This window comes from Sinocyclocheilus rhinocerous, unplaced genomic scaffold (genome assembly GCF_001515625.1).
Source record: "Sinocyclocheilus rhinocerous isolate Xijiao unplaced genomic scaffold, SAMN03320098_v1.1 scaffold664, whole genome shotgun sequence".
Lineage (NCBI taxonomy): Eukaryota > Metazoa > Chordata > Actinopteri > Cypriniformes > Cyprinidae > Sinocyclocheilus > Sinocyclocheilus rhinocerous.
In genome coordinates this window covers 245,759-262,732 of record NW_015658767.1, presented here as the reverse complement: position 1 = coordinate 262,732, position 16,974 = coordinate 245,759, and the positions used below count along the sequence as shown (strand labels likewise).

At 39.3% G+C, this 16,974-nt stretch overlaps 1 protein-coding gene and 1 long non-coding RNA gene across 2 annotated transcripts in view; one reads left to right on the top strand and one right to left on the bottom strand.

Moving 5' to 3' along the window:
- LOC107723011 (protein NLRC3-like) overlaps nucleotides 1-5,103 on the bottom strand; it is a 26,921-nt gene extending 21,818 nt beyond the window's left edge. Inside the window, exon 1 of the mRNA XM_016531512.1 lies at nucleotides 3,305-5,103. Within this exon, the coding sequence (XP_016386998.1) occupies nucleotides 3,305-5,070 (1,766 nt within the window). The 5' untranslated portion in view covers nucleotides 5,071-5,103. The remainder of the gene's footprint in view (nucleotides 1-3,304) is intronic.
- A 463-nt stretch (nucleotides 5,104-5,566) lies between these two features.
- LOC107723013 (uncharacterized) lies at nucleotides 5,567-6,587 on the top strand. Its single transcript, XR_001637880.1, has 3 exons — nucleotides 5,567-5,628; nucleotides 5,727-5,794; nucleotides 6,410-6,587. It is a non-coding gene; the product is annotated as an uncharacterized LOC107723013 (long non-coding RNA).
- Nucleotides 6,588-16,974: the final 10,387 nt, after the last annotated feature.

Here is a 16,974-nt window from a genome sequence, read left to right as displayed (position 1 = left end):
ATAGTGACCACCTTACTGATGGTCCGGACTAGAGGCTTCTTCGGGTCGCTTCTTGAACCGGCGCATGAACCATGGTGGGTGAGTACGATCCATTTCTAAATATATATACAAACACTTTGCGCACTTTCTAAAATCCACATAGTGGTAAGTGTGCACATTATACTTTGCACACTTTTCTGAAATCCTGTATGGTAATGGTTATGCGTTATTAGCCTCGTTCCCTTTCTCTGAGTTGGTTTAGACCCTGGTACCTTGGGTTCCACTCAACCAGTGTGTCTCTGTTGACACACTTTTGAAGCATCGCTCCCCTCACCATTGAGGGTTATTGTGAGCATGGTGCTTTCTTTTGAGCGTTTGAATTCTCTCCCTTCTGAGGAGTTGGATTCCTCGCCCCGTGGGCTGTTCTCGTGGTAGTGTTTAGCAGTGCTCCCCTTTATCAAAGGGTTGCCTTTGAGCATGCTACACCTTTCTGAATTCGGAGTTTTCCTCTCACATGAGAGTTGAGTTCTCTGTTTTCCCAGAGCACCTGGTGCTATGGTGGGGCCTGAAACCTGACTGAAATTCTTCATAGAGATCTTTTTTTGCAGGAAGGAGCACAATTGAGCAGAAACAACTTTTTCTAAAATTTTTGACATAAAAGGAAGATTTTAAATGTGTCTGTAATTTGCCAGTTCACTAGGATCTAGTTGTGGTTAGTTTTTCTCCATTTGCGCTCAAGACTACGAGTTTCTTTCTTGAGAGAATGGGTATTACGTTTTTCTCTAACCTTTTACAATTTGATGGGGGCAACAGCTTCTAATGTATTAGAGAAGATAGTGTCCATGTTGCTAGTCATGTCGTCTAGTTCATGTGTATTTATGAGATAAATTGAGATCCAAAAGAGTTTATTAGGTCAGTAAACGCAAGTCCTAATGCATCATTTGTATTATCAACGTGAATGTTAAAATCTCCGACAATTAGCGCTTTATCAACAGTAACCAATAGGTCTGAGAGGAAATCTGCAAATTATTTTAGGAAATCTGTATGCGGCCATACACGGATCATACTGTATATGATCATTATATTTAAGAATGTTTGCAGCTTTTGAAATAGTTGTATGAACCCCTCATCTGTCCTCAGTGTGAAAATATGAATCAAAAAATCATACTGTCACTGTTAAAAAAGGGTTAAAATGCAGAAAATGCTGTAAAACCATAGAATTTGTTGGTGGATTTTTTTACAATTTAATTTAATTTATGAGAAATATTCAGGGTAGTAAACAAAACAACCTGCATTTTTGTATGATACTTTATATTTTGTTACAATTATTAACATTATGTAGATGACTGTTCGTGTATGTTTTGCAGTTCACTGATGATCAGTGTCAACAGTTAACAGTTATTTAGTCATTGTTGATTTAATTCTAAAATTGTACAATGCTTTGATGGAAATTATTAATTCTCTCATAAAAGTCTTTTAGTAAATATTATTTGCTGCTTCAAAACAAATGTGATTAATCTTAGAGCTGGTTGGTCTGGTTTAAAGGGGTCATATGACGTTGCTAAAAAGAACATTATTTTGTGTATTTGGTGTAATGCAATGTGTTTATGCGGTTTAAGGTTAAAAAAACACATTATTTTCCACATACTGTACATTATTGTTGACGTTTTGGCGGGAAAAGTTTATCATTGGCGTCGCAATAAAGACGCTAAAGGGTTAATTTGATATCTGTATATTAACACCTGGGAGTGAGAATGAATGAAAAAGTGGCCTCTTGTCCCCTCACCGGTGTACCGGAGCTCAACCGGAGAGAAGTGATATAATATGATTTATGAATCATAACCCACTAAACTCGCTTTTCACCATGGTTCTAAGTAAAGTAGTAAGTAAATAAATAGTAAAAAAATTATAATTATATTTTTAAGTAGGCTATGTTAGTATTTTTGTTTACTTTTTAAGGGATAAATGGTGTATTGAAAAACATGTTTATGGACTTTGTGTGCTGTTGCACAGCTATCCAGTGCGTTGTGATTGGCTGAATACCTCAAGCGTGTGACGGAAATGTTACGCCCCTAACACAGGCGATACACAGTAACACAGTTACCATATTGTGATGCAGTGTCCCGGCCGGAGCGACGAGACAAAACCAATAAAACCCATTACAAACGAGGCATTTGTTGCATCCAGTGTGGACATAATTACTGATTATAATGAATTATACTCTCTTTTTACACGTTGCGTTGCGTATCGCGCCGCGTAAACATATCTGAATATTTGGGTTGAACTGTTCTGGAACAGTGTTGTAAATACAACTTAACCACTGATTTCTAGTTGTGTCCTCTTTTGGAAGGACACAGCGTCACACACGGTGGGCTTGAGTGAGTGGAGGTCGGCAGGCTTGAGAACGGCACGGGCATGGACAAGTCTTAACTTTTATAAAGAATATCTCTTTGGGTTTGAGACTTTAGTCTTTGCAACTTTAGGGATCTTATCTATGCACGAACAGCTTGTAACACTCCGAAGAGAAAGGAAAACTTGAAATAGCTTCATATGACCCCTTTAAGACTTAGAACTCCCTGTTAAAATTCACTCCTTATTATGCCTATGGTAAAAGTGAAATAATACTTTTGGAATATGTTTGACCAAAGGTCATTTAAAAGGTCAGGAAAACCCCTATTTCAGCGAAATGTAAAAGACAAAACTGGACTGTCCAGTTTTGAAATACCATGTCCATCTACTGGTGCAGCCTTGATCCAGATGTTTATTTGTCCTCCTTTTATGCATATGAATGAATAACTCAATCAATAGTCAATGTTTTAATAATTAATAATTCTCTTAAAAATAATCATTTACACTCAATACATTATTACTGTATACTGTTTTATAATGTGGTACAATACTGCGGTGCAGATATTTGCCACTATTTGCAATAATTAGTATACATAGCAGAAAATACTGCTATTTTTACATAGTGTAAATAGAATTGCTATATGCACTTAGTGTAAATAGCATTAAGCATTAAGAAAATATGCTATTTTCACTTAGTGTTAAAGTGAATCAGTGTATTGAATTCACCCAACCAGATATTCATAAAACTACCTCCTTTAGTGTTCCACAGAATAAGACATATGGAATTGGAACTGGACAATTGGAATGACATAAGAGTATGTAATTGATGATTTCTTTAGTCGTTATGATATTTAAAATAATTATCTGTCTTTAATACAGCCTCAGAATTTGTATTCAAATTACTTTTAAAGTAAAAAAGGCAGTGTAAAGTATTTACATTACTGTAAATTATGCAATCATGTAAATTAATACTCACAGAGCTTTTCTGCAGTTGTTCACAGCTGGTAACAGTCTCCTCCTACCCTCATCGGACGTGTTGTATTTCTTGAGGTCAAGCTCATCCAGCACCTCCTCTGACATCTGGAGCATGTAGGCTATTGCTGAGCAGTGAGCAGCAGAGAGTTTATCCTCTGAGTGTTTGTCTGATTTCACAAAGTCCTGAATCTCTTTGTAAAGAGTCAGATCATTCACTTCCAGCAGACAGAGGAGCAGATTGATGGATCTGTCAGCTGAGAAATCATCATCAGCTCTGATTGTGTATTTAATGTACTGAGTGGTGTTCCTGATGCTCTCTGAACTGTTCTCTGTATGTGTCAGAAGACCCTGTAGGAGTCTCTGATTGGACTCCAGTGAGACGCCCAGCAGGAACCGCAGAAAGAGATCCAGGTGTCCAGTTTTACTCAACAGGGTTTTGTCAACTACTGATTCTAGTAGCTCACAAAGCGAGATCTTCCTAAACCTGAACCACTCAACCATTAAAAACAGAGGTTTCAGTGCTTGCATGTTCTTAGCGATATATGAATGAAACACATAGAAAGCAGCAAGAAACTCCTGAAAGCTCAGATGTACGAAGCTATAGACTTTTCTCTGATGAATCACAGATTCCTCCTTAAAGATCTCAGTGCAAATCCCAGAATATACTGAGGCATCAGTGACATCTATGCCGCTCTCAATCAGGTCCTCCTCATAGAACATCACATTGCCCTTCATCAGCTGTTTGAATGCCAGTTCAGCAAGTTTCACAATCATTTCTCGATTTGACTTTAGGAGCTTCTCTGGATCCTTCTCTTCATACTTCTGATTCTTTATAGTTGTCTGAATGAGCAAGAAATGTATGTACATTTCAGTCAGAGTTTTGGGGATTTCTGCATTGTCATTGTATTTCAGGTGGTTTTGAAGCACAGTGGCTGAGATCCAGCAGAAGACAGGGATGTGGCACATGATGTAGAGGCTTCTTGCTCTTTTAATATGTGAGATGATTCCGCTGGCTTGATGTTCATCACTGATTCTCTTTTTGAAATATTCCTCCTTCTGAGACTCATTGAATCCCTGGATTTCTGTCAGACGGTTGATGTATTGGGAGGGGATCTGTTTGGCTGCTGCTGGTCTGGAGGTGATCCAGATGTGAGAGGAAGGAAGAATATATCCTTTTATGAGATTTGTTATCAACACACCCACTGATGAAATCTCAGTAACATCAGAAACTTTCTGTCTGTGTGAAAACAGTGTAATTCTGCTTTCGTCCAGACCATCAAAGATGAAGACAACTTTGCATTCATCATAAATCTTAGAGTCCAGATCTTGAAGTTCAGAATAAAAGTCCAGCAGAAGTCTGTGAAGACTGTACTGATGATCTTTAATTAAGTTTAGCTCTCGAAATGGAAGCACAAACATGAAATCTACATCCTGATTGGCTTTTCCCTCGGCCCAATCCAGAATGAATTTCTGCACAGAAACAGTTTTTCCAATTCCAGCGATGCCTTTAGTAAGAACAGCCTTGATTTGGTCTTTCTCCTCACATCCAGGTTCAGATAAGGCTTTAAAGATGTCATTGCAGTAGATTGGAGTGTGTTGTGAATGATGTGTTCTGGGTGTTTTCTCCATCTGTACAACTTCATGTTCTTTATTCACCCCTTTACTCTCTCCCTCTATGATGTAGAGATGTGTGTAGATCCTGTTCAGCAGGGTTTGATTATTTTGAAGTTTGATTCCCTCAAATAAGCTCTCATACTTGCTCTTCATGCAGGTTTTGTGAGTGTCTATTACTCTGTGCAGGACATCATCTGTTGGTTGGTGAGAATCCTCCAGCAGTGAGTGTGTCTGCAGAGCTGCTTCTTTGTTGTGCTGCCTGATGTGGATCTGACAGTAGGAGGAAGTGCAGGTCAGATCATCTCCACAAGCACTGTAGGGACAGCAAAAAAAACAAACAGAAAAGAACAGAAAAAGATCAGCACATTTAAAGGTTTACCATCATGACATGTAATGGATAATCAATGGCTAGCTGTGCAAAGAGCCACCCAACACGCAGCAGAGCAATGCACAGCTAGGATTTCCCCACTTATACCATGGTCATTTGCCAAGCATTGAGATAAGATCACATCTATTTGAATAAATTAATTGTAGCCAAGTGGAAAAAATTAACAAACCCAACGCTAAGCATAAATTGGTTGTGGGTCCTTTAAGAAATGGTGTTGCGACACTTGCTTTGCGGCGCTCCCGCATGTAACACATGTGCACTGATTGTGTGAGGAGAGCAACGAATGCAAACTAGTGCTCTGGGTTTTTGGGCTATTTAGCAAGGTAAATGTACATTCTTATAGAAGTTGTGAACAAATTGCATAAAATGTGTACATGAGCATAGTATGTTAATAAGGAATGTTTCGTTAATCATCTTTAAGGACGTTTTTGGATTGCATGTGTGAGGTGGATCGGGTTTGATCACGTTTTGGACACGTGCAAGGACTGGGTATGTACAATGAATGTTAATGAAGTTTAATTTTCTTTATTTAAAGCCCAGTGTACTTCCTTGGTTATAGGTGAATCTGTTTACATTGGAATATGCCTGTTAAAAACAGTTATGTGTGTTCTTAAAACATTTCATACCTTGATAAAATTATTAGAATGCATTAAAAGATTGTTTTTTTGTTTGTTTGTACTCAACGTATTTTCATGAAAACGGTGGCGTTTAATGGTAGGCTAATGTACTGTTCTTGAAGGTTGTGAATATTCCTGGACTGAATTTCTTGGATTTTTTAAGTCACTGGTGGATCTCCTGTGTTTTTCTTTGTTTTTTGTCAGATAATCACAATAGAGACATAAGAATTACTCTATTTTATTCATTGTTTCCATCAGTGCTTACTCCCATCGATCGCTGTCCTTCTGAGAGACAGCCGTCAGAGTAAAGGCCCTAAAATATATTTTTTTGTATCCAGTGCTGCTTCCTTACAACCCATAGGCCACATAATTATAACATTTATTTTAATTAATTATCGAGAGAGAGAGAGAGAGAGAGGGATGAAAGTTGCATGTGTGGGTCTTCAACCATTGTTATGAAATAGTGATAGCTTAATATCAATAACAGAGCCATTTTGATGGTCAGAAACTTCTCTGAAGCTGACTTCGAAGGCCCCAAAGCCCCTGATAAACCTTCCAGGACTACAGAAAGATCCCAGTAAGTAATTGGCCACCTGCAGATGGCATCGTGGAGAAAAAGGGACATACAAGGGGATCCCACCAAGGCTCTAAAGCACATGTGTCAAACTCAAGGCCCACGGGCCTATTCCGGCCCGCCACATCATTTTATGTGAGAGCATATGATTGTCTTAAAATAAAAATCTATGCAGCTTTATATCATAAATCATGAAAGTGTGTATCAATACCACAAGTTTCTGTTTCTATTTGGCGTTCTATTTATACGCATAAATTGACTTTGGTGTGCATATGATATGCAATGGTTAGGATTAGGGGTGTGGGGTTTTTCCATTGATGACGACTGCGTGGACGGCTCAAAGGAATAAGTGCGAGAGCCCCACCGACGGAAATGGAAAAACACAATATTCTCCATTAATTTAACGAATTAAAAAATCGATTGCAGCTTAAACATCTGGAAAAATACCAGTGGGGTTTTTTTCTTTACCATAACAGGACATTGGGGCCCCTTCTCTCTAGGAAGGAATCGAATTGTATGTATAAGGAAAACGCTATGACATGTATACCCCACACCTTAAAGTCAAAACTGTATAAAAAGAGAGGCAGAAAAACATTCTGGAGATTTCTCTGCAGAGAACTTCTCGGCTTTATACTTCTTGAAATAAAGTCTAACTTCTGGAAACAAAACCCCAAGACTGAGCGTGATTCCTCAGATCAGCGGCAGACGACACTACACTTTCAGACACAACTTTCTTCTCGTTTTTTAAAGTTTGTTTGAGGCAATTTCTATTGAGTTATTTTAATGACAAATGTCCAGAGTGCATATTGCCTATGCGAGAGCGCATTAAATGCGCGAGCGCAAATCTCTCTGCTTGCAGGTGGATTCCCATTCATTCACTCGCACAGAAAACGGACACGCTTTCTATCGATCAGACATTATATGCGTGCACTCAAAAATTATCTTCTCTCCTGAGTTTAATAAACGCAACCTGGTGTGTGGGCATCCACTGGCAGAAACATACGTGTGTGTGTGTTTCACCAACCTGTACCTGCCTTGTTGTGTCTACATTAAAAGTCATTACTGGAATCCTTGTCATCCGCGTCGTCCTGCCTGCCTCCACACACCCGGTCCGTGACAGAATAACCGACCACCACCGAAGACAAGGATGATGGCTAACGAGCTGTGTTGGATAAGGCAGCTGGTTCTGGTCCGTAGAGCGCCGGCCGATTGGAGGTATCGATCTCGGAAGTCGAGATCGCCGGCCGCCGCCGACGCATGCCCGCCTGCTGCTGGCCTCGTGTGTTTCACCTACCTGTACCTGCCTTGTTGTGTCTACATTAAAAGTCATTATTGGAATCCTTGTCATCCGTGTCGTCCTGCCTGCCTCCACACATCCGGACCGTGACAATAACAGTAGTAGTCTAAATGTATCTGTTTCACACGTGTCAACAATACATTATGAATATAAACAGAAGTAGGTTTTTTTGCGATCAGATCAACTGGGAAACTCCTGGAAAGTCTAAGGACCCAGTAAGCAAATGCATTCAAACACTCACGTACAGATGTCAGTAAAAAAAATTAAAATCAGCAAGCTATTTGGCTTAAAAGCACGAGTGTTTTATACTGGTTGCTGGCTGAAGGTGTTTTAGATTACACAGTAGTCAGTGGTTTAGTAAATCTGGATCAGTCAGGTCAAGGTACATCAATTAGCTACTTGTCTTTATTTACTTTGATTTATGGAGTAATTTGGATTTCTTGACCTGTGTTAAAATAACACAGAGCAACAACATATATTTTTACATATATGCAAATTAAATATCTACAGCGGATCTAAAATATTCATAATTAATTATAACTAGTTATGATTAATTATTCATATTTCCCATGAGCTGATTCGTTACAATGCAATATTTGTAACTTAAATAAGTAATAATAAAATATAGAGAGTTATTTAACAATATGTTAAGGAGTAGTAACATTTGTACATTCTTACAGTTACAATTGGCCCTTTGATGGCAGCCATAATGTTGAAGTGGCCCTCAGTGAAAATGAGTTTGACACCCCTGCTCTAAAGACATGCCACTTCAGGGAATAAGTTCCCTAATGGATGGAGCTCTAGCATTCAGATTAGTCACAACAGCCATGGTTGAGAGACCGGAATTGGAGTTGGTACCCCTCAGGGACCAGACCCATAGCTTCCACATCTTGGGCGATGGGTGAAAAATTGGGAGAGAATGTCCCTCCTGGTTTGAATCTCCCAAGGAGAGCTTACTAGGAGAGATATTAGGCCTGAGAACCATACTCTGGCTGGTCAGAATGGAGCAACTGGCAATATGCAAACTCCGTCCTGATGAAATTTAGCTTGAACTCCTTGGAGCAGAGTAATCAGGGGAAAGTGTACAGATGTTGCCTTGGCCATGCCTGCATTTTGCCTGCAGCCCTAATGCAGCTAGAAGTGTAAGGGCACCTCAGGGTGGAGTTTCCATTCCCTGGGCCTCAGCCCCTGCATTGACAGGATGTCTGCCCCTAGATCTGATTTCCCTGAAATATAGACTCCCCTCAGGGAGAGCAGTCTGCCTTAAACCCAAACGAGGATCTGATGCACTAACCTGAACACAGGGTGTGAACGCAGACCGCCCTGATAATTTATATATGAGACTGCCATCATGTTTTCTGTCTGCACCAATGCATGGTAGCCCCTCAGGTCCAGGAGAAAGTACCTGAGAGCCAGAAATAAAGTCTTCCTCCCCAGGCAATTTATATGCCAAAGGAGATGTCAGCCTTCCCAGGCCCCCTGGGCTCGGCAACCATCCAGGATTGCCCCTAAAGCATAAGGGAGGCATCTGTAGTCACCATCTTGCAGGAACAGCTTGCCCCCAGTGTGGGAGTCAAGGTGAGAAACCAGAATTCTTCCAAATACAAAGGGAACAAAGCCCTCTGCACATTAACCCTATCCTCCTCAGGGGGTTGCACAATGGGTGGAACCCCATGCTTTTGAGCCACAACTGAAATAATCTAATGGTATCACCAAAAGTATCATGTTGGTGGTGGCTGCCATAAGATCCAGTAACCTCTGGTATTGGTGGACAAAAATTTCTCAATGCAGCCTGAAGTTCTTCAACATTAGGGAGGACTTGATTTGAGAAGGGGACAATCATGCATGCATGGAATACGAGCCCCATACTACCCCCATAAAGTCATCCTCTGGCTTGGAGAGAGGATACTCTTTTTGATGGTCAGTCTCAACCCCAGATGTCTCAAGAAAGTGAGGATGACATCTCAATGTCAAAACACGAATGCCCTCAACCTGGCCAATATGAGCCAGCCGTTGATGTAATTGAGTACATAAACAGCATGGAGTTGCAAAGGATCCAGGGCAGCATCTATGAACTTTGTGAACATGCGGGGTGGTGGGGCAAGCCCAAAGGGAAGAACTGGTTACTGGTAAGCTTTGCCCCCAAAAGCGAACCTGGGCTCAGGCAGCCACACTAGCCTATTGCTCTTTCCTCCACCCCAAGAGGAGGCAGGGCTTGACCGGGGCTGGCTCGTGGAAGCTTCCAGCTCCTGGGCCTACAGCTCTTGGCTGCAGTGAGGGAGGGAGGGAATTGTTTGAATGCAGCTGATTGTTTCTTGGCCATCTGAAATCTATCAACGATAAGTTTTTTTTTCTCAACTGGCTGATCAAACAGGCTATTTGCGTAGTGGCACAGAGGACTAAGTCTGTGACCTGGAAATCTAACTTTTTCCTGACTACTATTTTTCGCATCTGGCCATTCTATTTGTCTACCACCATAGTAACCACCTCAAGCCGCTCTTCAAAGGCACAAGACTGCAGCATTTATCAGGGGCTGCCACCCAGCTTCTTAAAGCCAGAGGCAGCCCACAATAGGTCATCATCTGGATCAGAAGAAATCACTAAGCAAGCTTCCGAATCTAGAAAGAGGTCCTCAGAGTCTGGCAACAAGGCAAAAGAAAGGGCAGAGCCTGTCTCAAACTCCCATTGCTTGCAAAAAGGGACCACTTTCACAATGATACTAGTGTGCTCCACTCCCAAGCAGATGACACACAAATCATGATAATCATTCCTTGTAAAGAAATGAGAGCACAGCAAAGCACATTGCTTGTAATTTTTAGTGGGTGCCATTTCTTACACTAAACACAAAGATGTTAGACACCCTTTTTTAACTCTTACCAAACACAGAGGGACCTATCATACACCCAGTGCAATGCGATGCCAGGCGCGACGCAAGTGTTTTTTGCTAGTTTCAGCCAAACATAGTTATCATTTTCATGTCCAGCACCACGTTGTTTAAATAGCAAATGCACTTGTGCCCATCTGTTCGCCCACTGGCATGCTAGTCTGAAAAGAAGGTGTGTTCAGGCACATTGTTGGTTGCTATTTTGAGGCAACTGAAAACGATTGTGCCATTGATCAACTAAAACCTGATCTAAAGTCAATGGTGCAGTATTTTTTTATTTATTTGAAGGGCGTGTTAGTAATATGCACCTATAGGCGAGTGCACAGCGCGTGTACACTCTGCTTATTACACACACAGGGACGCACAGCAGCACACAAACATGCTAAATATTAAAAATGAAAGGTTTACAATGTAAAAGATTATCGCGCTCACACTCGAGCATGTAAATAGCGAATCTGCCATGGCGCAAGTGCAACTGGCTTTTAAAGGGAATGGAAGATGAGACTCTGATTGGTTTTATTGCACATTAAGTCCAAAACACACCCATGACCAGTGTTGGGAGTAACGCATTACAAAAGTAATAATCGAGTCCAACAGAGGAGCTCCGGAAGGATAAAAGGAGGAGTGACGACAGTGCAAGAGGAGAGAGGACCAGGCCTGGATTTATGTTGTTTTGGTTTTGTTTGTGCAGGGGATGTGGTGCATTATCACTTACTCCACCGGCCTCGCTCCGTTCCCACGGCTCTCGGCCCCGCCCCACACGTCACAGTAGCCATAAACAATATCATTAAGATAATTATATCATTATGATTTGTTCACGAAGCAGACATCATTGCATACTGTTTGCCTGAGGCTGTGGATTACAGGTAATAATGTTGTAAATAATGTTCAGTTTCTTACACAGACCAATCATTTCGCTTCATAAGACCTCAATATATTGTCAAGAGCCATGAGTATTAATTTTGTGTTTCTTGATATACTTTTTTTAATAGTCACCTACATCTTGAATGGCATGAGGGTGAAAAAATTAACAGCTAATTTTGGGTGAACTATCCCTTTAACTAAATTAACACTTGCAAAGATAAATCTTTGTTATTATTACAGTTGACTTTCACCATAACATCTCTTTAGGGTTTCACTGCATGTTTCTACTCACACAGGGTCAGAGGTCACTGTTCCATTACTGAGATTAGGAGGCTGACATACAGAACCGTTACTCTTCACAGACACACATCTGGATACTGGAGATGCTGCTCTTTGTCTAAATATATTGATATAATTAGCAAAGTTAATAGGGACTGCATACTAAAGAAAATGATCTGTAAAATTATTATAATTCAGTTTCGTTTTGGATAATAACATCATACCTGGTGTTAGAAATCACTGTTCCATTACTGAGATTAGGAGGCTGACAAATAGAGTCGTTACTCTTCATAGACAAACAGATGGATACTGGAGATACTGCTGTCTGTCTCATTCTGATGGTATAAATATTAAGACTATTAAATAATTGGGCAGTATCTGCAAAAGAAACACATTTAATATGTTAGTGTCATTCACTTTCTTGTTTTCATTATCTCATTGTCTTGCATTCATTCCTATTGCAAAAGCCTGACTGTTGTGCTGACAAGAATCTTACCTAGTGTTAGAGGTCACTGCTCCATTACTGATGTAAGGAGTGCATGCATTGATATCTTGCTCTTCATTGACACAGCTAAGCTCTGGACATGGTGCTCTCTGAAACACTCTCCTCTCTCTCCTCACAGAAATTGATGTCACAGACTGAGGGGGAAAACAGCAAAATAATTTACATCACATTTACTGTAATAATCAATCAATTTTTTTTCTTTAAAGGTGCACTAAGCGATTTTTGCCAAACGATGTTGATATTTGAAAGCACCAAAACAAACACGCCCATACCCCAACAGGACCTCGCCCTTATTTTGAAATCTCCGCCCCACACGTACATACATAACCATGGCAACGACGATCGCAGAAACAATTATACCGGTATCTAAATATGATTTTATAATTTTATGCTATATAGACCTACCACATTACCCTCCACTGGATGTATAATGAGCAGCAATAAACTACATTTTAGCATTTTAGAATGCCTAGTCATAAGTCTGTGGATATTTTGGTGAAAGTAACTCAAAAGTAACTCAAAAGTAGTGTAACGCATTACAATTCAGAGACAGTAATATTGTAATGTAACTAATTACTTTCAAAAGACAGTAACTAGTAATATATAATGTATTACATTTTGGAAGTAACTTGCCCAACACTGCCCATGACTCATTAACAGAATAGGTACAACCCTTTTGGACCATGCGCCTGGTGCACCGACCGTTTTTTCTGTCGTTAAAGTAGCAAAAGTGAATTCGGACACGCCCTAAGTGCACTTGCGCCATGTGCTTCAGACCATGGGGCCCAGAGACTTCCATGCATACACTCAAACAAACAGCTTCCTGAAGACAAAGAAGCTGGTGACTTGCTTTTCAGTCTATGGTCTTGGTGATGTACTGAGAACACATGACATTTATTATTAATTATTTATTCAAACTAATTACTTACTAAATAACTTTTTGTTAAAAAGGAGACATTGTTTTTTTAAAGTAGCTGTGACAAGTGGGGCGGGGCCCAAACACGCCCATACCCCAACAGGACCTCGCCCTTATTTTGAAATCTCCGCCCCACACGTACATACATAACCATGGCAACGACGATCGCAGAAACAATTGAAAATGACACACAAGCATATTCAAACAAAAGCCAACACAGATAAGTTGTGTGAATTGAAGCGAAATCAACGTTACTCACCTATCAAGAAGAAAAAACAACGCAATCTCGGCGTCCGATTCCAGGATTTTTTTTTTTTTAATCGCTTAGTGCACCTTTAAGTTCTTTTTTCACTACTTGTGTTCTATTTCAGTGTCCTTAATTACTGATTTGTTAAATGATTATTCCCATCTGTTCCTTTTTTTTCTCCTTCATTGTCCAATGTATTTACTGTATGCCCCGTTTGGTTCAGTTTTTTTGTCTGTTCTTATCATTGTATAAGTTTGTTTGTGTTGTTCCTTCGTTTCTCCTGTTCTTCTGTTTTGTTTTTTGCTCAGTAAAACATAACACTTCATTTTGATTCCTGCTCTCCTTGCCTACACCAACTTGTGACAACTTTATAAAAATGTGGTGCAATGTTAGAAGATACTTAAATATATTACTGTACATTTTTACTTTCATGTTAAAGTATAGATAACAACAACAACATTTCCTTCTGCTGGAGTTGCCAAATTTAATTCTACATTCTACATATTCAAATGTTGGTAACAATACATTCAACACATTTGGTAACAATACATGCAAGAATGGTGTCTATGGTTTTCATATGAGCTATCATATTTTTCATAGCTTTTTTTTTTTTTTTGACAAATGAGTATTTTGCTTTGGAGCTTTGTCTTTTTTTTTAAGCTTGATAGATAATTTTGATAGGTAAATTTGAATGAAAAAGCTGTTCAAATATTCTTCCAAAGTACTAATCTAAATAAATAACTAAATAACAGTTCTTAATAAGTACTTTATTTGAAACAACATGGGGTTAAATATAATAATTTTCATTTTTTTGGTGTAACTATTTTTTAAAGGACATCCGGTGTATAAATACAAATAAGTACAAATGGTGGTTTCAGAAAATATGCATCAGGAATGTTCGAACTTCATATTGCTCAAAGTAAAAAAAATATATATGTATTAATAATAGGCTAATAAATAACTGATAAGAAGTCAAACACATGGGGAATTATAAAAGCACTATGAGATCAGTGAGCTTTTTCGAATCTACCTGCATCACTTATAGAAGCATCTTTAATTATAAAGATCCAGACTGATTCAATACTCTGTAGAGAGAGCCTGTATAGTTGTGGTGGTGAAGACCAGCATTATATCCCATTGATCAACCCTGTCGACTCATGTCGCCCTTCTGAGCTGCTGATTTCAGATGAAGATTCATAGATGAGTGAAATTGTCACTGACAAGAAGCTTCACATGATTCTTCTCACTGAAACCTGGCAAATCCTAGATGATTTTTTGCAACTTAGTCTACTTACGACAATATGGCAAATTGCTCTCATATGGACTCAGCTGACTTGGAACGTTGCACAAAAGTTATGTGCCTTTCTAGTGGTTAAAGTATTTGTCCACCTTTGGAGAAATTCACCAAAGGTGAGCAGTAGTTTCCCACCCTTGATATTTCTGTCGGCCGTTTAACATTATGGTGGAGAACACTGCAGAATACAGTAAAGCCAGGGAAAAACAGTAATCCCAGGAAATTACAGGAAAAATAATCCCATAAACAGTGACAGAAACATTTCCAGAACTTTTATGGGGTGATATTGAAATCAATTTCCATTTAGCATTTTTACTTTTACAAAGGCAACTATTCAAACCTTTTTAAATGTTTTCAATAAATGCAATTAGAATAAAAGACATTATAGGGCTGTTACCAATTACTTCTTTATATATTTACTTACTTCTTTATATATTTATGTATCAGTGGGCTACATCATTGTCTACTATCTAGCTTTTCTGGAACACCTCAAAAAATACAAATCTGTTCTGAACTCTGCACAATTTTTATTTCTGCTCTGATTAATAAATCAAGCAATAGGCACAAAGCATAATTTTACAAACACACACACACACACAAACAAGTTCCAACAAAACCTCCATTTCTTAATGTTCAGGCATTTAATGAATTTTGTTGTTCTTTTTTAAAGTCCTTACAAGATTAATTCTGTTCACCAGTGTTTTTCTGACGAGACCTCAGAGCTTAGTTTATTCCTTTATTCCTACTAAGCCCTCCTCTATCACCGAGTTAATATTGAAATTAAATTCTTCATCCTGCAGACTCAATCCTGCTCCTCCATTCTTGCATCTGAAACTCTGTCATTCTATTATCTCTGCACTTTCACTTCATAAATAGATCTCTTGCTTCTGCATCATTCCCTTTACCTCTTAAAACTGCTATAGTAACTTACCTTGGACCTGTTAGTTCTTTCTAATTATCATCCTATCTCGAGCCTACAGTTTATTTCCAAATTATTGGACAGTACTGTTGCCTCCCAGCTGCAGCTCCCAGCTCTTTTCTTGCTGAAAACAATTTCTTTGACCCTCTTCAATCTGGTTTCCACCCACTCCACGTCACTGAAACTGTGCTTGTAAAGGTATGGCCTTTCTACTCTCTGGTGATTCTTGCTCTCTCTCTCTATTCTTATATTACTAGACCTCAGTTCCACCCTTGATTCTGCGTCACGATTTACTTCTCTCCCACCTCTCCGATGTGGGTGTCACAGGTATGCCTCTTTCTTGTTTTCCTCTCTCTTACAGACAGTTCCATATCTCAATACAGGGCTGTCATTATTCATTATCTATATACTACCCAAGTCAAATTATACGTTGACACTGTTTCAACTATCACTATTATGCAGATGACATTCAAATTTACACTGCCTGTACACCTGCCTTATCCACTCAAACTGAATCAGTTTCGAAATGCATAAATAAAATAAAAAGATGGCTTAGTTCTTAACCATTAAAAAATACTCTCTGCGATTCAAACCCTGAGATCACTCACCAATAAAATTCCTCATGAGTTCACCTGCAATATTGACAATACTCCCATTAAACCATCTGGCACTGTAAAAAAATGTAGCTGTTACTTTTGATCCCTCGCTACATTTGAAACTCACTCACCAAAATTGGATTTTTCCAGCTATGCATTGCTCAGCTCCATTTTTATTAGCCTCAAAAATGCCAAAACACTGATACACGTATTCGCCTTTTCACGTCGTGATTGTTGCAGTGCCCCTCTTATGGATCTACCTGCAAGTTATTAAAGAGTAGTGGCACCTGTCGCTCTGTAGCATGTCTAAGTATCATACCAGAAGCTCAAAATTATCATATTTAGAAGAAAATCGTACACAAGTCAAACGTACAGAATACAGCTATTTATCCTTTTCAGCACTCATTTTCTATACTTTACTGCTAAACTATTGACCTCAGCTTTGAAACAACTGACCTAACCATGGCAGGAGTGTTAAACTGTGCTGGTGAGAGAGAGTCATTCTCCACGATAATTGGCCAAGAAGACGTAACGTGAGATGAGATGGAATGACTGTGTAACACCACGTTCACGTTCTCCGGATTCATTGATCTAGCTGTGAATGTAGGATTCACAGCTATAGATCAGTGAGTATAGAAGCCCTATGATTACAATGACCATCATTTGAAGTGTCACAA